Source organism: Physcomitrium patens, chromosome 13, assembly GCF_059467195.1.
Source record: "Physcomitrium patens ecotype Gransden chromosome 13, ASM5946719v1, whole genome shotgun sequence".
NCBI classification, from domain to species: Eukaryota; Viridiplantae; Streptophyta; class Bryopsida; order Funariales; family Funariaceae; genus Physcomitrium; species Physcomitrium patens.
This window is the reverse complement of record NC_143422.1, coordinates 10,903,254-10,928,389: the sequence shown is the minus strand read 5'-3', so window position 1 is coordinate 10,928,389 and position 25,136 is coordinate 10,903,254. Positions and strand designations below refer to the sequence as shown.

Below are 25,136 nucleotides of genomic sequence, written 5' to 3'. Positions count from 1 at the left end.
ATATCTAGGATATTATTGATACTAGTGAACCCTACTTCAGAAACAAATAGCCACAAAAACTCAATAGATTATTTTTTTAACCTTCTATAAGCCATTAATTTTGAGAGTGTTCTTTGCAAACTCAAGTTGTATTTCATTTTTTTGGTTGTTCTTTTTTTAATTCCTTATATTTGTGTTCTTCACTAGCCTTCTTTACTTCATTGTAGAATCAAACACGCTGCTTTGATACATTTTGATGGTTCCCGGGCATGTTCCCGAGGGGTGGGGAACAGAGAGAGGTGCAGGCAGGCATGGGGATGTGGTGGCACCACGATCTATGGTGGTGGTGGATCACCTACGTCCCGCTTCTTGGACGGGCCGTATTGATTATTAAGGGGGAGAAGTTCGTGACTCCCCCTCATGGCAGCGCGGCGGAAGGGGGTCGATGCTGATGCTGATCATGAGCATGATGATGCTCCTCTTGATCCTTCTGCTGTTGCATGGGAAAAGGTGATACGGCTATGGAATGACCGCGAGGCTCACTCTGACCCCATGACTGCGGAGCCCAACAGTGGAACGCGACGCAACGGACCAGGACTGGACTGGGCTGGGGCAGGGAAAGGGAGGGGAAGGGGAAGCGGTGAAGTGAGGACAACTCAACGAGATCAAATACAGTGCGAGGTGCGTGCGACGTGAGGAAGGGTAATTGAATTTATATAACAGAGTGGGGGAAGGAGGGAGACGCGGGAGCGCGGGACGGAGGGAGCCTGTTGGCAGGCAGGCAGGGCATCGACTGGTTGAGACGACGAGAGGAGGACTCGCACGTGACACGGCATCTCGCGAGGAACCCGCGATGGGGCTGCAGCTATATTGCTGCTGCACCGGCAGGCGCGGGAGATAGAGCCTGCCTGGGAGAGGGGGCGGGAGGGAAAGGAGGGAGGGAAAGGAGGAGTGTCCACGCCGCACTAGTTTGGGTGGGATGCCATGACATGGTTGGGTAGTGAGCGTAAGGAAAGGCACCAGGGAACGAGGCGAGGGGCATGGTAGTGTAGGCAGCCTGGTGAGGGTAGAAACGGCACCAGGCCGTAGTACAGTAGAAAGACACGCAGGAAACGACTTGAGGAGACCGGAAGGGGAGCTGTAGGGTGGTGGTGGTGGTGGAGAGATTGACTGACCGAGAAAGAGAGAACGAGGGTGGGTTACGGTGGGTGCCCCTATCTTTCGCGTCCCCCCTTCCCACCCCCGCCCCGCCCTTTCCTTCAAGAAACGGTCTCCACGCGAACTGTCATAGAGGAAAGGGGGCTGACTGGTCTTTAGAGCACAAGGCGACACGGCCTTTTGAATGCAGACACAAGAGGTGGAGGTGCCGGCAAGCAGCCGGCCCCCCACCATAGCTCCAGATCCGTCACCATCTGCCTCCGAGCTACCCGTACCGACACAACTTCAGGTCCCGAGAGTAGTAGGTGGAGGGGGGACATCAGCAACATCGTCACAGCAGCAACCGCAGGTTGAGCTTCCAGGAGCGCAGCCTGTGAATCAACCGAGTTTGCAGCAGCACCCTCAATCACAGCAACAGGGATCGCAGATACAGGGGGCGCCACAGCAAGGGCATCAGCAAAACAACCAACTGCAACATAAATTAGGTGTTAGCAATAGTAGTAGTAGTAGTGGTGGTGGTGTTGCTTCTTCGGCGTCGTCTTCTACTGCGGCATGGTCACAATTCCCACCGCCTTCGGTTTTGCTTCAACAGGTGGGGAGTTTTCCCAAGCGCTGTCGGAGTTTTGTCGTTATTTTATTCCTACTTCTCAAACCCTAAGGGTGTGTGTTAGCTTCCGATTTGATGGATTGGTTCGTCTCGTATGCTTGTCTTAGAAACCATCGAATTTCAGTATCCGATTCGCTTGCTAGGGTGCGTCATGATCAATGCAGTTTCCGCTGAGGTTTTTTCATCTTAAGGTGCCTCCCCTGTCTGCCGAAACGCAATTGTCGATAGGTTACCCTAAAGGTTTGTCTCGGGTTTATATTGAGGTTATACAGATACTTTTTAGAAAAGCGTTATGAGCTCACGCCGTTGACCCTGGTATATCCATGTTTGCGCTGCCGAAATCAAAGAGGCTTAAATATTGAGGCATTTAAGGTTTAGTTGGCACGGTCCGTCTCACTTACGTCTCAGACATCAAATTCTTTTTTCGTGGTCACGAAACGTTTTTGATGTAATACCCATCGATTATTCCTTACAGTCAGCACTGAAGAAAACAAACCTGGGCGCATCACGTCCAAACTATACACGATATAGTGAGATGTTTTTCGGTGGAAGCCATTAGAGAATGAACGGACGACAGCTTGCTGAGGATGTTTTCCTGGTTTCTTTGATTGATCAGGATCGTCGTTCTTCTTTTATTCATATTAAGCCCTCGATTTTCTGGGTTATTCTTTGTCGCCACTATTAGGGTTTTGAGCTTGGAACAGCAAAAGATGTGGTCATTTTGTCTTGATTTAGGCATCACCCTCCTCTAGTTCAGGATTTTGGGCATCTTGATTGTTGAAAGGGGTTCAGCGGAAACGCTCGTTAGAATTCTGGGGTGGCGTTATCTCTATGGTTTAATCGTGTCAGTAAGGCTGCAGGAGTGTTGTTGCATTTATTTTATTTTATTTTATTTTGTTTTTTAATATTATTATTTTTCCCGAGATTGCTTTTTATCACTATCAAAGTTGCGCCATTACTCTACATACCAATTACAGTGCATTCTGTTGATTCTTGTCCATGTTTCAGAATATGTCAAAATTACTTAATTTAGCTTTTTTCTCCGAATTGATTCTTTGCATTGGAGGCACTTAAACTGTTTATCTGTGTGGATTTGGAAATTGAGCCGCGGTATTTTTCGAGATAGATAATCTCTCGTTATGTAGCAAAACTTCTGTATTGAGAAGGTGGGTCTTGTGAATATTTTCCCAATTTAAAGTTAATGCGAAGTAGTTTGACTGTGCACGGTAATAGAAGGCTGGGTTCGAAAGAAACATATCTTTTTCGTATGTTACTGTCGGGTCATGCTCACGGTTTCGCCAAATTGCTTATTTTATCATTGATTTGCTTGCAGCTGCAACTTCTCAGAGACTCTGGCCAGGCCAATGACCCTCGGTTTAAGTCATTAGTCGCCTTTCTTCAGGCTCAGCAGGCTGCTGGAAATAGCCAAGGTGTTGGGAGCATTGGTGGCAGCACTGGAGGAGGTCCTCCTGGATCCCTCTCACCTTCAATTCAGCTTATATCCCAACAGGATGGGAATCCCCGGAGCACAGGCGATTCTCAAATCACTAGCTTGGGTAACTCTGATACTAATCGTGGAGCTCAGGCACATTCTCAAGCTGCATACCTGCAGCATGCGCTACTTTCTGCTCAGCAGAAAGCCCAAGTCAATGCTTACAGCCAGCAGAAGGTCTCCAAGCTTTTGCAAACTGGTGCCACCAGGGATTTTAACAGTGCGAACAACCTTAATCTGCAGGTACGCTCATGCACAACGTTTCCTTAAATCTGTAGAATTATGAATTAGTTCATAGTGGGAAAGGTGGAAATTTTGCTGTTGCCAGATCCAGAGTGAAGTCGTTGTAAACCTGAGATTTACTTAGTTTTGTAGTAATCCCTGTTGGAAAGAACTTCAGCTATAGTAACACGTTCAACTATGCTGTGCAAAGCTGCTTTGTGGCGGATAGTGTTTGACAATCAAAGGAGATACTTTACTGGCTTTGTTTGAGTTCAGAGAACTGGAATGTTTTATTTATTTATTTTTATATCAGGAGTTGACGCATCAGCAGCTGGCTGGAAGGCAATTGCAGCAGCTAACACAACCTGGAAATGTTGCTGGGGATCAGACTAGTTCGGCTGAGAAGCCTAGAAATCAAGCACGGCCCGGTAGTCAGCAAATACCACGACCAGATGCTACGACCCGTGCCTACCCTCATGAAAGCTTGCCACGACCAAATTCTGGACCTGTGCAAAATATACAAAACCACCAACAGCGTGTTCAGAATAATGTAAGCACTCCGTTTAGTGGTATGGCACCTCCTTCACAGCAAATTCCTGGTAGTTCCGCTTTGTCTGCCAACACACCGCTTTCTCCTCAAGCTCAAAGTCGTCCACAGTTCTTACCTCAGTATCAAGCACATGTACAAGCTATGCAAAATTCAGCTGGCCAAGGTGGGATGGTGATGTCTCAGATCAGACCGACTTCAGTGTCTGGTCCTCAGCTGACCACAAGTGTGGACCAGAGCCGGGTTGGAGCAGGGGGAGGAGCTCCGATTCTAATGACATCAAGTGGCCTCCAATTAGTTGGATATCCCAATGCGGTTCCTTTGTCTATTTTCTACCAAGGAATGCATAGCGGCAGCACTTCGATTCCTGTTGGAAGTGCCCCCGAAACAAATCCCAGTTTTGTATTATATCATAACCCGGCTCAAGGTGGAGATGCCAGGACACAATCAAGTGCAAGTTTACAACCCAATACGGGTACAGCCTTTACATAAGAGAATTTCAGTGAATGTCTTTTTCCTCCAAGTTCGGTCCTACTATTAATACTTGATGATTTAGAGGTTAGCATGGTTGGTTTTCTTTACAATATCCTTGCTAGCATTCTCTTTCATTTGCCATAATTACTACTGACTGGCAGTTGGCGGTTTATGGTCTAACTGGCTTGTGTATCTTTTTATATATTTTGTATTTTTTTATAGGTTCTGTGATTAGTACATTGCCTTCATTAAAGCCTTCAAATGCAGAGTCTGGTGCTGCAGAGGCAACCGACAGACCTAGCAGTGGGTCCACTCAACCCGTTCAACCAACAGCGCAGCCGCAGGTTTCTAGACCAAGCTTGCCGTTGGGCAGTGCTGAAGGTTTTGGTATTGGTCAACATTCTAGACATCCTCCAGCTCCGCAACAGCCATCGAGTTTTGGTTTTAGCAAATATCAGCTTACTCTCCTTCGAAATCAGATACTGGCTTTCAAAAAACTTAGAGCAAGGAAGGTATGTATCATCAACATTCTAGTAATGAGCGATTTACGCAAACCGAATGTCCGATTTGTTATCATTACAATCGGGAATTAATGGATTGACAAAATAGATTCTGTCGCTTTTCAATTATCAGGTTGTTAGATCACTGCACGTTTTACACTCAGATATTGCGTTGGTTTTCTTTGTAGCCTGGAGAAGTGGTAATTGCGGAGGAAATAAAGCGTCTAATCAACCCCCCGATTCGATCATCACTACATTCCTCTCAGTCGTCGGCTGCAGCTCGCCTTAAAGAACAACCACCAGCCTCTCATGCCATCGCTGTGAAGGGACCTGAGCTTCCAGGAAAAGTTGCTTACGACCCTGCTGCAAAAGATGAGTATAAGACAAAGGAATTGTCGGCAATTAAAACCTCCATGGTTTCAAAGGAATCGGATACCAGAGAAGGGGCTGCCAAAGTGGCAGACACTCCTCCAGTTTCTAATTTGCAGACTATCGACAATGGAGACGCTAAGGGTGCTTCGAGTGTAAAGCATGAATCTTCTCAAGTCAATCCTGAACGAGGAAAACAAGAGGGTTCTGTGAAGACAGAGGTTAAGGAAACTAAGTTGAACAAGGTCGATACTAGCAGAATATCCGGGCCACTTGCTACTGCTAACTCAACAGGCAGTAAGACGGGCCCTCCTGCTACCTCGATACCACTCGTTGCTCAAAAGGTTTCACCAGTCAAAATTACTCCTTATCGCGGTCCACTCTTCGATTTCCCTGCTGTCAGTAGAAGAGTCGATGGAGCTGCACTTTTATTAACACCTCAAGCAAGCCTTTGGGGCCAGCCAGTTTCGCTTGGTTACAAAGTCCGTGAACTTGTTTTGGAGGAAGGGGTGCGTGCAATTGATAAGAAGAGAGTTGAAAAGCTTGAAATAATCTCGGATCTTTTGACCACAAGGAATGGAAAGAAGCTATTGCAGTCCTTTCAGATTGTGAGGCTTCGTATCGAGGAAAAGAAACTACGGCTGTTGGAGCTTCAACATCGTGTTAGAGATGAAGTGGAGGAGCAGCAACAAGAGATAATGGCCATGGGGGAGCGGGCTTACCGGAAATTTGTTCGTCTTTGTGAAAGGCAACGAATGGATCTTACTAGACAAGCGATGACGCTACAAAGGACCACGCGTGACAAGCACTTGAAAGCCCTAATGCAGTGGCGAAAGAAATTACTAGAGTCACAGTGGTCATCCAGGGACGCTCGTGTTACTAGGAACAGAGGTGTTGCGAAGTATCATGAACGAATGCTCAGAGAGTATTCAAAACGAAAGGATGAAGATCGCAATAAGAGGATGGAAGCTTTGAAGAACAATGATGTTGATGCCTACAGAGAGATGTTGAAACAGCAACAGGGTCAGCTTAATGGCGATGCTGGAGAAAGATTTGAGGTGCTGTCCTCTTTCTTATCACAGACTGAAGAGTACCTGCATAAGTTGGGGGGAAAGATATCTGCGGTTAAGAATCATCAGGAGCGAGAAGAAGCTGCTATAGCAGCTGCAGCTGCTGCCAGAGCACAGGTTCGGTTTCTTATCGTGGTTGCTCTAGTGCTAGCCTGCCAACCATGCACTTGCATTTTAATTGGAGCAAGTTGCTAGTCTTAGGAGCAAAGATGAAGTTATGCAGCTGTATCTAGATAACAACTTTGAGATTTGATGTATCAATTTGCAGGGTTACTCAGAGGAGGAAGCGCAGCAAGCAGCAATTCGAGCAAGTGAAGAAGCTGAAGTCAATGGTTATGTTAACAGAAATCCCCTCGATTCCTCTGTAAATAAGTAAGTCCCTCTTTTCTTACATCTTTGCAACGAGGTATCTGTCTTGCGGCATGTGAATGACCACGGACCTGCTTCCTTTATTGTTTCATTTTGCAATTGTCGTGGGTTGAATCACTACTACATTGTAGACTCGTTACGTACTGAAATTACATGGACAGATATGATGCTTGTAAGCCCTACATCTGCTTCTGCGACTAAATTATTGATTTGCTCTACAGATATTACAGTTTGGCTCACGCAGTGCATGAGAAAATTTATAAACAGCCATCAATGCTTGCCGTTGGTGTCTTGCGAGACTATCAAATGGTAGGTTTTGGTATATTTTAAAAACATGCCTCCCCTCTCAAGTTAGGCTTCACTTAGCTTGTGTACTGTGCTTTGATGAATGGAGTATTGAAAGGCAATCTTTCAAGGTCTAATGTGCGGGGACTTCTTGCGAGTATTAATGAAAATATTGGTTCTGAAAAATTATGTTTATCTACAGGTGGGTTTACAGTGGATGTTATCATTGTACAATAACAGGCTGAATGGCATCCTTGCGGATGAAATGGGACTCGGGAAAACAGTGCAGGTAAGATTCTACTTCCTCGAAAAAGCATGATATGATGTTCATTAGGGTTACGTTTGTAAACTAAATATCTGCTTGATTTCAATTATTTATTTTCCGTTCTCCGGATTTGGAGCTATGAGGAATTCTCGGGATGCGATTCTTTCAAGGATCATCTTTTATTCAACATTTTTATATATTTTACTTTTTCACTCGAGTGTACACATGTTTGAGCCTAAGAAAGTATATGTCAGATTGGAAGTTAAGGGTGTGAATGCTCTTTCAATTTTAATCATGTACTGGAGGCCTTATAAACTGCGTGCATTAGCTGTTGCACTTGTATATTAGAGTATTCGGAAGTAAACCGAAGATGTTTGCAAAGTCTTGTAGTCTTCTTAAGAAGACCAGTGTATGTGTGTATGGACGTACAGGTAATGGCACTTATTGCTTATCTTATGGAGTACAAGGGCAACTACGGGCCCCATCTAATTATTGTACCCAATGCCGTTATGGTTAACTGGAAGGTAATATTTCTTTACCATATTTTGAAGTTAGAATATGATCTATATTGGATATTATGTTGTCTTGTCAGACTAATTTCCCCTAATTGAAATGATTCCGATTGCATGCAAGAGTAGATTTTTCTGTAGGTTAAAAAACTTTTTTAAAAATTAGTTTTTTAATTTTCTAAGAAGTGATAGTGAATATCATTTTGGCATATCTCTGGCTGCAGAGTGAACTTACGAGATGGCTACCATCCGTTTCTTGTATATATTATGTTGGGCATAAAGACCAACGTGCCAAAATATTTTCCCAGGTCAGTTTTCCTACTGTGCATCTGGCGGCAATAGTTGTTGAAATATCTCAAGTCTTTTAAGGTATAGTCTTTTTATAACTTGGCATTTTTTTCCCTTTACTCAGGAGGTTTGCTCAATGAAGTTCAATGTGTTGGTTACGACATATGAATTCATTATGCGTGATCGATCCAAATTGGCAAAAGTGGATTGGAAGTACATAATTATTGATGAAGCACAACGAATGAAGGATCGTGAATCTCGTCTTGCTCGTGACCTCGACAGATTCCGTTGCTCGCGGCGCTTGTTGCTTACGGGCACTCCACTACAGGTACAGTATATTATGTTTCAGAAGGCTCGACTACTTCATGATGTGGAAATATGTGTTTTTTTTGTCAGTCGCATGTCATGTATGACTTGCTGTGACTGTGCTAACGTTCTCTGTTGCTCTGCAGAATGATCTGCACGAGCTGTGGTCGCTACTTAATCTACTACTCCCAGAAGTATTTGATAACAGCAAGGCATTTCATGAGTGGTTTTCAAAACCTTTTCAGAAAGAGGCTACTCTGAGTGAAGAAGACGATTGGCTGGAGACTGAGAAGAAGGTTATTGTTATTCACAGGCTTCATCAGATTCTTGAGCCTTTCATGTTGCGGCGTCGTGTTGAGGATGTGGAAGGATCTCTTCCTCCGAAGGTGGTACCTTGTTTATTAACAATTATAGTGCAAAAAATGAATTCCGACTGTCAGTTCTTGTCATCCATTCATGTTTAGTCTGGTTTTAATTTATTTATAATATTGGCTATCAGTGAACAACGTATTCTTCGAAGAGGATCCTCACGCGAATGGGATGCTGGTTTTACAGGTTTCTGTGGTTCTCAAATGCAGAATGTCCGCATACCAGGCTGCAATTTATGATTGGGTGAAAGCAACTGGGACCCTGCGTTTGGATCCTGATGACGAGGCTCAAAGGATTGCTGGAAACAGCAAGAGACTTGCACGAGCCTATGCTCCACTGCAGAATAAGTGCATGGAACTACGGAAAGTCTGCAATCACCCTTATTTAAATTATCCTCCAAGGTATCATAGCCAAGGTGATATGATAGTACGTACCTGTGGGAAATTGTGGATTCTGGATCGTATCCTGGTGAAGCTGCATAAAACAGGCCACCGAGTTCTGCTCTTCAGCACCATGACTAGGTTGCTGGATATATTAGAAGACTACTTACAGTGGAGAAGGCTCGTTTACCGCCGCATTGATGGGATGACGACCCTTGAGGCTCGAGAATCCGCTATAGTTGAATTCAATCGGCCAAATTCTGATTGCTTTATATTCTTGCTTAGTATTCGTGCTGCTGGCAGAGGTCTGAATCTGCAGACAGCTGACACAGTTATTGTGTACGATCCTGACCCTAATCCAAAAAATGAGGAGCAAGCTGTGGCTCGAGCGCATCGTATCGGGCAAAAGAGAGAAGTCCGTGTCCTTTACATGGAAGCTGTGGTAGAAAATACCCCAAGTTATGAGAAAGAAGATGAGCTTCGGAGTGGGGGATCCTTAGACCAGAAAGATGATGAAATGGTACTTAATACTTGATGATGTAACCTTGGTTCTATCGTTCCCTATGGTTTATCTAGTTTTTGTAAATAATTTGAAGCTTTTGTTCTCCTTGTGTACCAACTATATTTGTGGTTCTTCGCTACGATGTTAAACCTGTACATTGATATATTTATGGCGGTGTTTGTACTTAGCCTCTTCGTTATTGGTGCAGGCTGGTAAGGATCGATACGTGGGTTCTGTGGAGAGCTTGGTACGCAACAATATTCAGCAGCATAAAATTGACATGGCTGATGAAGTCATCAATGCTGGGAGGTTCGACCAGAGGACCACTCAAGAAGAGAGACGACTCACACTGGAAGCTCTATTGCATGATGAAGAAAGGTATGAGCAGACAGTTCACGATGTGCCTACATTACAAGAAGTGAATCGAATGATCGCAAGAACAGATGAAGAATTGGAACTTTTTGACAAGATGGATGAAGAATGGAAGTGGGCTGGCGATCTTCTTCCTCACCATAAAATTCCTAAATGGATGCGTATTGGATCCCGAGAAGTCAATGCTGCCATTGAATCCACTTCTAAAGAGGCTATGAAGAAGGGTTTCTTGGGAACAGTGGGCACGCAGGAAGCTGAAGACCTGGTTGCTTATCAGGTGACGAAGGGACCTGTGGCTCCAAAAGCTCTTGAGAAACGCTCGAAGAGTACCAGCAGGTACAAGAACTATCGAGAGGTGGAAATTGACGATGATTTTTTCCCTGAAAAGGAGACTGAAGAGTTTGAAGAGGATGAACGAGAATCAATTATTGATGAGGTATTAACCGCCGAGAACACTGATGATGAGGAGGAGGTGGAACGAGGTGTCGATGAAAGAGATCATCAAGATGAAGGTACGGTTTTTAAACACTTTTAGATATATAGTAGTCAGAATTATGTTAGATAGGTCGGAAGAGTGTTAGATTTTGGATTTGTGGCGTCTTTTTTTTTTTAATAAAAGATCTGCTTTTCCTGAAGTTGTGGTTCTTTTCATACAGATATGAGGGATGCTGAAGAAGGGGAGGAGCTTGAAGAAGAAGAGATTATCGAAGAGGTATGCGTATGAAATGGATTTAGATGCCTAGTACAGCCTCTAGTATATACTTTTTTTCTTTTTTTTCTTTCGTAATCAATGTATTAAATCTCCATGTTGCCTACTTGTTGATCTTAGAGAATTTCCATACTTAGCAAGGTCAGGCGGTGGTATGTGGTAGTTCCAATCTTCACATGGGGTGTGTCCTGCAGGTTATTGAGGAAGTTGATGATGACGATGAAGAGGAAGAGGAGGAAATTGAGCCAGACGAAGATCTGGAAGAAGAGGGTGAATTGGTTCCAGAATTGTCTTTTGACGAATGCGAGGTATCTCCAGCGAAGCCTCAACGAGGAGCCGCCATGAGCCAATCGAAAAAATTCGCTTCTTTATCAGCATTGGAGTCTCGCCCGGGTAGAGCAGAAGAGGTATGTCTTCTTGGATGTTATAGGGCTGTAAGGCTACACAGTATCAGATGACACCCAAACCCTCAAAGGGTATAATGCCATCATAACTATTTATCATATTTGTGTAAAGTAGTAGGCAATATGTAGTGAACATTATGTTTCAGTCATCTAGCGCATCAATATTTGTTGAGGCGAAATAGTAGTCTTAGTTTTGCAATTAAGTTCTTGATTAAGAATTATCAAGGCAGTCTCTCAAACCTGACCGCATTTTTATAAGAACTTCTATGTTAGTAATGACGGGGGTCAAGTACTAGTTTAACAGTTTTAAGAATTCTGGGTTGACAGGGTGATGAACTTGAGGAAGGGGAAATAGCTGCATCTGTTGATTCCGATCAACGGTCAGAAAGCTGGATGGAAGGAAGGGAAGAAGTCGAGGTTGCTGAGGGTGAAGAGGACTACACCATACAACCCCAGAAGAAAAGGAAACGCAGCCGCAGCCACCGGCGTACTGCTCATGTGGATGGGTTAGGCGAGAGAGAAATCAGTAATGGTTCTTTCAACGAAAGAGGAATCCCTTCATTTCCTTTCCGCTCTTTCACTACAGTGGAGCAGAAATCCTTGCAATTGTCAAACTTTGGGACGGTTGAACCTGCTCAATCATACGATAAGGCAGACCATTGGGGTGGCGCTTCTAAGAAAAGGAGCATTAATGTTCTAGAAGCCCAAGCACCGGCACGGCCTCGCATTGTGTTCAAGCACAGCCGAGGTAATGGGTTGCAGGAGCCTGTTGCTGAACCTGATTTGGGAAGAGACAATTGGACTGCCAGAAGTCAAGCAGGTTTGCTGGGTAGCTATAGTGGTGACAAAGGTCGCCTTCCTGAGGGACAACAAAAGAAGGTATGCGATGTACACATTCACATTCGAAGTAGATTAAACTTTGATTTTATTCTCATTTTTAAGTTCGTTTGTACTTTCTTTTCTAGAGGCGGTGTTTCTTTAGAGTTTCTGGTTTCATGCTCTTAACTAGTCTTGGTACGTGTGCAGTGCAAGTCTGTCCTCAGCAAGTTGCATGGAGCAGTGAACAAAGATGGCAGGCAGATAGCTGCACTTTTCTTGGAGCTGCCAAAACGCAGCGAATTACCGGAGTATTACAAGGTTATAGCCCGGCCGATTAATTCGCATTCAATTGAGGAGAAATTGGATCGTATGGAGTACCCAAGTGTTCTGGAGTTCGCATCAGATGTTCACCTTATGATTGATAACTCTGCTCGCTATTATAGCACTTCTGCGGAGGTATTTGCCTCTTCTAACTCAACTCGTTGCGTGATTGTAATTTAAAGGGACTAATTATAAAACGAATCGCACTAGTAGGTTTGGCGAACAGTTCATTTCTATTTTACTGCAGCTTACAAGAATTATGGATTTGCTCTCAGGTTCAAACTGATGCTCGTCGCTTACAAGCCCTATTTGAATCGCGGATGTCCCTTATGTTTCCCGAGGTTGACTTCTCTTCTGCACGAGTAAGAAGTTATGCACCTGTACAACCCTCACAGGCTCCTCCAGTAATTGGATTACGGAGTATACCACAGGCTTCCGTTGTAAGTGGTCCTCGAAGTAAAATAAATGCCCCCGTAGTAACTGGACCACGAGGTGTTCGAAGACCTCCTGCCTCTGTTATTGCTGAACCAGCACACGTTGAGACTCCTAACCCTCGGAGTTCCACAAGGATATCATTGGTTCGACATGCAGCCTTATCACTAGAGGAGGCTCCTGTTACGAAACAGGAGGGCAAGATGAGCAAGAAAGCAGGACAGGAAAAGTCGAAGGACAAGAAGGCGAAATTGAAGAGTAAAGTCAGGAGTAGTGTGAAGGATAAAGAGTTAATAGAAGACGAGGTGGAGTCGGATGAAGGGATCATGCATCCTGTGGATCTTGTAATACACAAGAAGAAACGTAAAGGTAGGGAACACACAGGAAGTAGGACGGTTAGCTCACTGTTAGTGATAAATGCTGAGGACACGAGGGACACTACTGCTCGAGGTTTTAATGTTGGCCCGTCTTGGAATACCAGGGCTCCCCTGCCAGTAGCCCCAAGGTCACGGGTACCGACTGTCTCTCCTGGAAGTAGCAGACGAAGTGCATTACAACCGAACACCAAGGTGGGGGCTGTAACTGTATTGAAAAAATCAAGGACTGATGGTGGAAAACGACGGCCAAGCCACCTCTAAAATTTCCCTCTTTCAGTGTTTTTGCAACACGTCGTATAACAATTCTTGTTTCATTTCGTTTAGAGAAAGTTTTCTTTCGAAGATTTACAACTGTAAACCACCATTTTTGTGGTCAATTACTCGTCTGATTTTTGTATTCTCTAAATCAATTCTTCTGTAGCATGAAGATTCTGCTGTCGTCAACTGCCCTCTACCTCTTTCAACCCCAACTTCTGATAAGTGTTTTTAGATATCTAGAATATATTATCCTAATTACACCAGGGTAATAGAAATAGAATTGGAATGTTTGTGATTGATGTGTTCAAACATTCAGGGATTCCAAAATTATCATTACCAACGCTTTGAGCTTTCCAAGGTTGTTCCCTGATTTTTGTCTGATATGTTGCTTCTGAGAGCTACCTCCACTTCCCATGGGGGGTTCATCCATCAGAAGTGGAAGTTTCTGTACACGTCATCATCTAGTAACTGCCTGGCAATAGCACTAAGACATGGCTTGAAGCGGACTGCATCCCCTCTAAAAACTTCGGTTGTTTCCTGGATTTTGTGTCCCGAGTGCCTGGTATTTTTGGCATTTAGTAACAACTTGAGAGGTATAATATGTTCATATTTTACGTAAGTCTAAGTCTGGAACTTTTGCACTCTTATCAGTCATGAGACTATACATAGCACTTATTTTGCTTGTTGAGTATTTCCATCTTAAGCTTGCAAGTTTGCAGACTAAGATTTTCTGGAGATGGTAGTCTACTCAGTTAGATTCTTTTCTGATAACACTTCATAGAATTAATCAAGCATATGGGCGTTGCGTAGAAGAGTTCACATGCAACTCACCTCCTTGGAAACGTTGCTTTTGAAAATCATACTTTATACATGATGCAGGCACAGAAAATGAGAAAACACATGTTAAGGAAAATCCCAACCTGTTACCCTTGCTTGGTGCAATTCCCTGAACCTGATTCTTGATTGAAGCAAGAATTGGGTATGAGAAGGTAGTGACATCTTAGCCATTACCGGCAAAAGGTCCTGATGGGGTTCTGAAGGACACCCATATTCTCTTTTTCCCCTCACACTGAGTGTGTTTCAATGTTCCCAAAAGCACCGCAGCTCCAAAGCGATGAGCGGAGAGTTGTCGTGCATGTCGAGCGACAGCAGGGCGTTAATAAACTTTTGTCACCTTCTGTGTCGAGACAAATAAGAAATAAATTCTCTCGAAGAGTACCAAAAGCTTCAGACAGATTTCCAGAAGTCTCGGAGTTTGGACAACGGAGACAATGGATGAAGACATAAGATAAACTGCTTTTAGTGCTACTGCAAATAATGCGACTTTCAAACATCTGAGTTTCCCCATGGGATAGAACTTATCTTACAAAACGAATATACATAACAAAAGCCATGACAAATGCAAGAACATCGCACCCACTATCTAGAAAGATCCCATAGTTGCAAATATCATATTTAGGAACTGGTGCAGAGGTGATGATCATCTTGTACAGGGAGGTTAACATAAACTGTCTTCTTTGCACTTTGGATAAAGTTCATAAGCTGCCAGGCACGGCCCAGCCTATGTCTGCCCTGGACATGGTCGTGTGAACTGGACGCATGATCTAGTACTTCTCTTTACACCAAGCCACTGCTGATGTCTTTTCTTCTCTAGAGAGATCTCTACATATTCTTCATACAATGAACATCTCTGTGAGGGCCGGATAAGAATCCCTCCGGGCGAGTGATTCCTACGCATGCGTAACTGTGCGGACGATCATCTTAGGATGGCAGTGCTCCATTATCAGAGCTGGGCGCCTAAGGTTGTGGGAAACCCACCAGGGTTCAAAATTTCATGAGGTATTTTCATGAGAATGAAGGTAAGAAGAGGAGGTTTACGTTCTTTGCTTCTTGGCCCGTGGGGAGGTGTCGGAATCGTCGTCTTCATCATCATCTACTTCCTCGCCTTCATCGTCATCGTCCAACTCTTCGAGATCATCTTCACCTCCCTCCTCATCCTCTTCTTCCTCCCCTTCTATTTCATCCACGCCTTCTTCACCCTCATCGGCTTCTTCGTCGCCTTCTTCGTCGTCAGCCTCTTCTTCATCGCCCTCTTCGTCCTCAATGTCTTCCGAGTCAGATTGGTTGTCTAGGTCTTTCAAGAATTGGGCCTCGTTGAATGGCTGCAAGGGCGCTACAGGAAACTCCAAGACCTCAAATTTCACCACAGACGCTTCAGGATCCTCGTGGGCCCCGGGCGCAGCATCCAACTCTTTGTGAATGACTTTCAACCGCTGCTTCAACGACAGGACTGTCTGCGCAGCAACCTTTCGTCCATTGTGAGTACCACTCTCGTCAAGTTCGAGAATCTGCTCGCGGATAGCTACTGCGTGCGCTTGCATGTTATCAAGATAAGCGAAGTCCAAATACGAAATCTCGGGCTCGTAAGGTTGTTGGTCGGTGTTGGGGTCTATTCGCGAGTTCAGACCTCTAAACTCGGCACGCCTTTGAACTATGTAAACTTTATTTTGAGCACCAAGCTTCAGCCCATTAGCTGAGGGCGACATCGCTGAGAGTGTTCCTATGCAATGAGCCTAACAAACAGGCCTTCAGACCGTTTCTCACTCAACAAACTCGACAAGAGCCAAGCGTATTACATAACCTACACTCTCCAGCTCACAACGTAGATAGACGAAAACCTCCACCTCAACACCAATTGTGTTAAAAACGGGAAAAAAGAAAAAAAACGAAGAAGAAGAGGTCTAATTCCTAAAACATTACTTTCAGCTTGCGATTATCCAACCCAGTGCACTTATTGCTGCTCATGAACACGTCCATGTCACACTACAAAGGCCACCATCTAGATCGCGCGAGCTCCCCTCAGACCTCCTAGAAAGACATCAACAGCGTCACAAGTGAAGAGAAAAACACCCTAAACGCATACCTCGGACGCGTCACTAGCAACTCAATAAGCCCACAACTCGTAAACACTCGACTCGGCACTCATTGCAGCACCAAAAAATGCCCTATACGCCAATGCACACTCACGGCTCGCACCTCCACAACACCAAGATGTCACTGCTGGGTATCTCACAGAACACTCCAAAAATAGCGGCAAAAGCGCCACCTATGGAACAGAAAAGCTTTGTCGACAAAACTTCGTCGGCCGAGTTGACGACGACGACGGCGACGTCGACGATACAGTAACCTAACGAGGGTAGTAGGACGTCGCATAGCGGCAGGATGAACAATCATTTAAACCATCCTATCATCCTCCATTCCTTTGAAAATGCCAAGAATGTGAATCAATCAGGGTCCACACAGCCTGTGAAGTCAATCCCTAGAACCTCCGGATCCATTCTCCTGTCTGCCTGGGTAAGCAAACCTGACGGTAACCCAACTCCGAGAAACGGCGACGTCGTTAATTCGAGAAGCTTTATGTCGTGCGAGTATGTAGTGGTGTGATGCGTTCAGGAGGAGGATGTGAGGTGTTGGCATGTCTTGTGAGAGTCTCTTCGGCAATTAGGTGACCAATCAAAACCAGCTCCAAAATCTTTCTGAGTAAGGGAATTCCCTATTGTCACTAATCCAAGCCACATAAGCATTAAATGTACCAGACGCAATTGACAAAGGACAGCGCATTATTTATACCTATTTGTAGAGTATTAACTCTCTTGATACTTGAAATAATAACTCTCTTGACACTTTAGTTATATATATACATATATATATACATATATATATATATATACATAGGCAATAAGGCGGGCACAAGAGATTGCTGCAGTGACTTACAAGAAATTGGGGGACCTCTGCTTGCAAAAAAGCATATTCGAGGATCTATGTTATCCTCTATTTAGCATTTATCATGCTGCTTTATTGTCCTTTACTGCTTATTTCGAGTGAAGATAGCCCCATCGAAGGGAATCACATGTTTTTCAGAGCCTGATGTAATCCTCACTTCTGGTAATGATAAGAAATAAGTCGTGAACTCGAAGTGAGTGGCTCTGAGTCGGTCACCGTATCCGGTCCTTGGTTTTCGTCTGTGGAGGATGGTTGCAGGCTGGGGCCATCCGAAGGAGCAAGAGGTAGTGATCAATGAATTGGAGGCAAACTTGCCAATCCTAATAATGTATCAACGCCCACCACCTTCTTGTCTCTTACCTACGCCATGTGTCAAGAACATCAAGTACTAGACGTCAACAAACGCTACTCAGTGATAAACTGTGAAATTCTAAGTACTTTTGAGTTGGGAGTGATTCACACATTGAGACTGAAACATAAAATATCCTGCATTTCACTTTGTTTACTTTGTGCGCGACCTCAAGTCTAAAGAAGTTGCAATTACCTCGGCATTGAAGTCGTTGAGGATCAAGCCATGGTAAGAGGTGATATTAGCGTGGACAATGATGAGGCCAAGCACGTTCAGGGCCTGCATCAGCTTAATGAACACTCCAGGCAGCTTCTCACAAAATATGCGGAGGCTATATAGGCGACCATCCATCTTGTTCACCTCGACCTGAGTCATACAATGTGAATTCGTACACCCTCGTGTATCCTTTTAAATCCTACACTCGATCACCTCAAGAGTTTATAACTCCTCAAATGTGTATTCGTGTTTAACTAACACGTTAAATGTGTGGAAAATAGCAAAACGTCGCTGTTTCTCCAGCGAGTTGGAGATGATGAGCGTCTGTGGATAGGAAGAAGGGACCAGCACTTGCATGCATAGGCTGCGTGAGATAAAGGTCATCTTTACTGTCAATGACCTCAACTGTAATCGACTGCGGGTCCGCTGCGGGGCAAGATCGTCTTATGTCAATGGAACATCCAAGCTTTGCCTCGGTCTGTAGAGCATGGCACCTCATCATAATTCAGTGTCCCAGCCGTACTGTTTTCTTTTTATCTCCATGATGGAAAAAGCAAAAAGTAGATGTGAAAGAGTTCGATCGTAAGGAATTTAGGAACTGAAATTCGTTGGACAAACTTGTCACTGAAAAGAAGTCGATTTCACCATTCATAGCCACAATGATCTCACCTTCCCCATCATCCTTTGACAACTCACTTCCTATTGGGGAATCTGTCATGGCACCTGTTCGTGCAGAAAAATAAAAAAATATCAGTTGAGGTAGAACAATATTTATTATATGATTATGAACGATGGAATCAACCATGACAGACGTTCTTGAGTTTTTTAGGTGTCTCTCAAATGAATGTGTTGTTAGTTTATAAGAGAGATATAATAAAATAAACTCAAACTATGTTACGATCACATTTGTGACATCGATCTACTGGTATCTTCATCTCTGCTTGAATAATATATTGATGATTACCATGATGAGGGAAATGAGTGGTTGACCCCGGTAACTGATTCATCACTTCCTGGTCCATACCTGTATAATCGATAAATCTTCGTAACTGTTTCAGTTCTGAGTTAAATGAGCATTGAGTTTAAATTAAATTCGTAAAAAAAGGATTAATTCAGAAAACGTAATACCCATGAGCTGGGACTCCAACGTCGCTGCCATGGCCGAGAGCTTGGCCAGGAGCTTTTCATATTGGTAGAGAAATGGCTTAAACAGTCCATCTTGATTGCTCGCTGGTCCGCCAATCTAGGGTGATGTTGTCATTGCCCCCTCGCTTTAATGTCCATCCAGCGTGCCACTGTTCTCCGCATCGAGCCTTTCCGTATTGCACTAAGGCTGCGTTCTCATTCACCTAGAGGTATACTTTCATTTCATGATTATAAGAAATTAAACCGTATGTGCAAACTTACATAAATGCCACTCTTTGGCTCAAACTTGAAAAGCAAACAAGTGACTTCAACTTAGGTCTTATCATTAAGGTCATAGTTGAAGGAGGAAAGATACAGAATGAGAAAGATCCCTTGTAGAGGAATGCTCTCTACATGATTTGCCACCCCGAGATCCACTAGGCCGCTTTGGAGGGGTATACAGGCTTTCGTTTGTACTGTCAATTCCTGTAAACAATACAACCGAATCAAAAATTATACACCAGTTGAAATACACCAAAACTTTTTTATGATCCTCCTAGTTCATTAAAATGAACTGCAATACTGTCCTCCAATCATTCATGCACCTTAGACAGTAGTAGCGTCTCAATTTTGATACCTATCTTGCTCATTGATCAGGTATCAACGTAATTTTTAAAACTTTAAAAAATATTATGAATGAATTTTACTCAATAAAGGAATTAGAAGGCAATCTTAGAGTGAAGTTGGTGAAAGTGAAAAAAATTACCTGCCCCTCCTTGGACGGATCTTTGTGTATCCATTCCGGTTGGCCTCCCAGGAACACCCTCCCTTGAATCCTGCAACCACCGATAATCCGACTAAATGTGCTAATAATTTTCTATTTTATGAAAACATAGATTTTCTCACAGATAACTCATGAAAGGAAATACGATTCTTGATCAGCCAAATAAACAATGGAATAACCTTCACAATTCTAGGTAACCGCAATTTAATGTTTCTTTCGTGGTCTCGTTCTTATAAATATACGAAAGTTTCTGAGGATTCATCGAGATACTCAAACTTTTCCTGCAGAATGAGGTGCAGCATGTTAATCATACCCTGAATCTAACGACACCGAAAATGGCATGCCTGTGAGCGGCGAGCAGATATGCGTAGCAGGGTGGAAACCCGACACATCCGGGCAGACAGCAGTTTATGCATGCCAAAGCTTTTATGCAAGCCAAACCTTAATTTGTGGAAGCCAAAGCTTATATGCCCAAGTAGTCGTTGCCTGCAGCTTCGGCACGGCTGCAACAGAATCCTATCCAATAGAGGGAATCACAAAACATTGAGAATAGACAAATTTAAGGAACTCTTAAATTTTTGTTCTTCAATTGTCTCTGGTCCTATTGGTGTCCAACAATGCACATTGCAAGATACTCAGGTGTTGGTGGACAAACCATTGCTGAGTGTATGAATGGAGGAACATAGATTCTATTGACTTGGGCTTTGAATAATTCCTGTAAATCAGGCGGTAGAGAGTAGGTGAGCTAAGTAAGAATCTACAACTAATAAACTTGCACATTATTTAGCCTAGCAAACAGATTTGCAACTTGCCAAACTCCAACCAATGATAACAAGTCATTGTATATAGAGTTTGGAAGAAATGGCACAAAATTCTCAAAGGTCCTATATAACAAAATTTTAATAAAAGAAAAAAATATCTTTGAGACCTTAAAGCTTGAAACCAATGTATATGCCTATTATATTCTTTTTGCTTCTTAAACAGTGGATGTTCTTAAATTTGTTGTATAATATGTGCAACAAAGATACTCTTATCACCATCTAAAATTTGTTTCTTCTCAAGGATTTCTCCAAGACTTGCAAGAGTCATTTTGCAACAATACCAACTTGAAAATTATATCTTTTTGAATGAAATCTATGTTATTCACAATAGTGGACCAAAACAAATTAGACTACAATAATTAATGATGGAGATATAGAATAGAAAACAACAATAACATGAGCATTGTGAAGAAATGATTGTATACTAGAAATAACCATCTATTCACATGAAGAAGAAGATGATGTGAGCAGCTTCATTGATGAGAAAAAACTTCAAACTTATTGCCAATTCAAGACACTTTCACTAGAGACATACAAGAGAGAGAACTTTTCTAAAAGCTTTGAGTTGTCACAAGAAAATCATATCTTCCTTCTCATCAAGGATATATCTCACACATCTTTTTTATAAATAAAATTTTCAATATTACTCATATGAAACACTTTCTAACAACTCTCAAGTTTTCAAAATTTTCATAAAAAATCATTAGAATATTCTTTATTCTTTTGTGCCAATTCAAATTTAAGCAAAGAAGGTTGCCATATATCAAGAATTCACTATATCTTGTTCCAACTTTTGCAAAGGCCACAATGGCATCCATATCATTAATGTTTGTGAAAATTTAAGAACCACTCTTAATAACCTTCTAAACAACCAATTGCTTGTATTTATTCCTCAAACTCATATTCTTTAAATTCATATTATTTATATTATGAGTTTAAAGAATCACTTCATTGGCTATTAAAACTTGCAATCGAGAAGCAAGATTTGTGGTATTCAAATTTAAATTGCAGATTTAGTTGTGAATTCAATGTCATTGGATTTGAATATAATTGAATTAAGGAAAGAAGAAGAATGTGAATATTATAAGCAATCATGACATCAAGGGACATCATCAATTAGATAAGAAACACACAAATAATAGCTTTTATAAAAATAAATTATGTATATTAAAAATTAAAAATACTTTAAGTTTTATTAGAATTCAAGTTCTTTATCAAATAAATAAATATTTTAAAGTTTAAATTTTATACTCAATCAATAGGTGTTTATATTAAATAATAGATTTTTTGAAATTATTTTAAAATATTATGTAAAAATAAAAAAAAATTAATCACAATTTATAGAATTTTAATTTTTAAATATCATTAATTGTCAAAGACATGAATTTAGAAACAATTCAAAAGACTATGTTCATGTGACATTGAAGTATAGATAGCTATTAAATAGAAAAGAACTAAAATGGTTATTGCTTAATACATAGAGATTAAAGAATCTTGAACCAAGACTAGAACATTAAAAAAAAATTAATAAGATTAAAGCTGACTTGTAAAGGTAGTGTTGTTGATGTATCATTGGTGTCGTATAAAGAAAAAATATCATATTTTTCTTAGTGGCTTGCATAAAAGCTTCGGCTTCCACAAATAAAGGTGAAGATAACTTGCTTATTTAAAAATTTGATTATGATGAAACTTTTCTCAATCTCCAACTAATATCAAGATTATAAAATTTAAACCAAAAAAAACTAAATACCACATGATTTGAAGGACATTAAATGATACTTAAAAACAATCTTTGATACTTGGTCTTCTAGCGCCACCTTCAATAGGAAGGCTTCCTGCACATCTAGACAAAGAGAACAGCAACACAGTCTCACAAGAAGCTTTTAAAACACAGAATCCTACATTTCCTGGCACAACTTCCGCCATACTTCCAACATTCACGCACTATTAAGATCACAACCCCGATATCAAAAGGCATCACCGAGCAGCATACATCAAATCTGCATCAGAAATCTAATAGAGGATTGTTCCACCCAGAAATCAACCAACCTACATGAAGCTGCAAACTAGTCGAGGTTTACTCTTTCCAGACTCTTCCTCCACCACCTGCACCTGTCCTCGACAGGGAAGCCCGAAACAAACTTTGCACCACCGCTTTTCTTTGTACGCATTCTTCGGCAGAGTCGAGATCATCAAAGTCTCACAAAGGCATCAAATCCCAATGATCTTCCAGGGCCGCCGAAGCGCCCGCATCAATCACCGCGCACTCCACAGAGCCAGGTCTGCTACGTCCAAGTCTGCTGCATGCAAAACTTCGAGATCTGCATCACGTCGGACCTGACCCCAAGGGCCTTCAATCAAGGCCAGTTATCATGCCAAAGGCGAGATAAATTTCCCAGGGTACATGAAACGGGCAATTGGAGCATATATTACAGACTCCTGAAGAGCAGAGTAAAAGTGACGAAGAGGGAGGGAGTGAGGGAGGGGGAGACTACCAGAAGAGATGAATGAATGAAGAAGAAGAAGAATAGCGAGGTTGGAGACTGCATGATGAGCAAGCAGCATGCACCAACTGTGGCACTGAAAGAGCCGAAGCGGAGGATAACCAGGACTGATCACTAATGGCTCCTGCTGCGCTGGACCACCACCTCCCTTCGCTCTCATCGCCATGGCGATGGCGATAGATGGTATACACCCGCCGCGCCTGGACCACCACCTCCCTTCGCTCTCATCGCCATGGCGATGGCGATAGGTGGTATACACCAGCCGCGCCTGGACCACCATCCCCACGCCTCTCCACGCCTTCAACCCTGGGCATCCAGTGGTCCTTCGGGTTGTCGGCTGACCATGCACTTCACTGTTGAAACAAAATGGGAAATGTTGAAACAGAAATGGGAAACTAAATCACACCCAGAAACGAGAGTGTGGACTGAAGCTACTGCTTGCATTACAGTGCGTGATTGAGGCACACTTATTTACATGAGTTTGCCATTTGAATTGGTCGCCATTATTTTCTCTATACTATTTACGATCATTACCGCTTTTTGCTAGGGGTGCAGTGTTATTCTAGTAAATACTGCTCGCGATTGGTCCTCGAAACTGATGATCTATGTGGCTGGTATGTTGATGTAAGTTTCGCTCACGTGGCCTAATGAGCGATCTTACTGATGAGTTAGTTTGGGAAATGTGATGTGTTCCAACTCTCTCCTTTACATCACATTTATCAAGCTCTCTCTGCATCCATGATGTCGGTTTTTGACATTGAAAAGCTGTATTCTACCAAATTGCTTGGGGTTCTTGTGTGGAAATTTTGGCTATTTCAACGGCTTCTATGGGCTATGTCAGATCTCATTTTGGATGCAATTCTTTTGTTAGGGAAGGCAAGGGCCTAAGATGCAGGATTAAGAGGAACTAGTTTGTTGTCAGGTTTACCAGATAAGTAAGGGAGGATATATGGCCAAGATTGAGGGCCCATATGAACTTGTGTTGTTGTGGCTTTGTGGAGTGAACAAGCAATGGCATTCAGAGGTCAAATTGTCACTTGATTGGTTGGTGGTGAAGTTAATAAGGCTTGACATAATTAGGTATTTTCAAAATGCCTTAAGAGATGGGTTGTCTATGAAGCTTGTGCATCAAGACTTTTGTGACAACTTGCTTGCATATGAGTAGATTGTTGGCAAGAATCTCTTATAGTTCTTGAAGTATATAAGTGATAGTTTAGGGAGTAATGTAAGTGGTCTTATTGACTTTTATGACATAATTGGTACTTTGGTTTGGAGAGCCTATGTCGAGGACAAACTTACATGGCTCAAGTTACATGCTTTATATGATTTTGAGTCTAATCTTTCTAATCATCCATAACAAAGCTATTCTTTTAAGTGGCTTTGTAAGAATATATGCTTGTTGCTCTTCATTCAAAATGTATATAACTTCTATTTCTTTCAATGAAGCTTTGTCTTTAATAAAGAGGTATTGAATTTTGATATACTTTGTTCTTGCATGCAAAATTGGATTTTTTACTAGCTTGGTGGTGCTGAGATTGTCTCTAAAGAAAAGAATTGGTGTTATTATTTTAATATAGAGGTTGTTTAATTGTGTCTTTTTCCACATGGTTTCTTTTATTGCTTTAGCCATTAATGAATATTTAGCTTATACTGATGAAGTTGCCATTGTGGATTAAAGTTTAATTTTCATATGATTGATATACCTCCAAGCTTGATAAAAATGCATGTAGTTGTCCTCCTTTAATATAAGTCCTGTGTCTAATCCAAGTTAGAAAATGCATTGAATTGCATGTTATTTTGGCTTGTAAAGAATATGTGTATGTCAATTGTTTCTAATAGGTATTGTAAAACCTAGTTTGCAACACTCATTTAGAGTTGAAGTGAGTTGGTTATGAATCCCTTGAATATGCTAAAAACATATGATAGGTTGGGCCTTATATACGTGATAAATATTAAGCTACCTACAAAGATTTAGTTTACATCCGCATTTGTTAGTTCCAAATCCATGCGAGCATATAATTGAGCTAATTCTTCCATTGATGTGAAGTAGTGGTTGGATTGTTGTAGGTCAAATTTCTTAATCAAATTAATAATATATCTATGTTGAGCTATTAGTAAGTCTTTCAAAGTATAGACAAATTGTAATCCTATATGAAGCTTCATTTGGCCTA

General features: G+C 42.2%; 2 protein-coding genes and 1 long non-coding RNA gene across 6 annotated transcripts; 1 reads left to right on the top strand and 2 right to left on the bottom strand.

Annotated features, from left to right (window-relative positions):
* The first annotated feature begins 1,193 nt into the window (after positions 1 to 1,193).
* On the top strand, positions 1,194 to 13,569 carry LOC112290584 (chromatin remodeling ATPase BRAHMA). Of its 4 annotated transcripts, none has more exons than XM_024536989.3 (19): positions 1,194 to 1,729; positions 3,078 to 3,479; positions 3,847 to 4,480; positions 4,702 to 4,991; positions 5,168 to 6,535; positions 6,687 to 6,790; positions 7,009 to 7,096; positions 7,275 to 7,361; positions 7,769 to 7,861; positions 8,071 to 8,154; positions 8,259 to 8,462; positions 8,587 to 8,826; positions 8,996 to 9,709; positions 9,900 to 10,575; positions 10,720 to 10,775; positions 10,967 to 11,179; positions 11,504 to 12,055; positions 12,203 to 12,451; positions 12,592 to 13,569. In XM_024536989.3, exons 1-19 carry the CDS (start codon positions 1,322 to 1,324, stop codon positions 13,384 to 13,386), a joined length of 7,257 nt encoding a protein of 2,418 aa, XP_024392757.1. In that variant the 5' UTR covers positions 1,194 to 1,321; the 3' UTR covers positions 13,387 to 13,569. The 4 variants fall into 4 exon arrangements, with proteins under 4 accessions (XP_024392757.1, XP_024392756.1, XP_024392755.1 ...); XM_024536988.3 differs by having other exon boundaries at positions 3,772 to 4,480; positions 4,762 to 4,991; XM_024536987.3 differs by having other exon boundaries at positions 3,772 to 4,480; positions 4,747 to 4,991.
* Positions 13,570 to 17,016: 3,447 nt separating this feature from the next.
* LOC149987945 (transcription factor ABORTED MICROSPORES-like) lies at positions 17,017 to 18,000 on the bottom strand. The gene is made up of 2 exons (XM_090255323.1): positions 17,711 to 18,000; positions 17,017 to 17,526 (listed from the first exon to the last, which is right to left on the bottom strand). Exons 1-2 carry the CDS (start codon positions 17,888 to 17,890, stop codon positions 17,458 to 17,460), a joined length of 249 nt encoding a protein of 82 aa, XP_090111449.1. The 5' UTR covers positions 17,891 to 18,000; the 3' UTR covers positions 17,017 to 17,457.
* Positions 18,001 to 22,044: 4,044 nt separating this feature from the next.
* On the bottom strand, positions 22,045 to 23,219 carry LOC149987944 (uncharacterized). The gene is made up of 2 exons (XR_016505923.1): positions 22,515 to 23,219; positions 22,045 to 22,304 (listed from the first exon to the last, which is right to left on the bottom strand). It is a non-coding gene; the product is annotated as an uncharacterized LOC149987944 (long non-coding RNA).
* Positions 23,220 to 25,136: the final 1,917 nt, after the last annotated feature.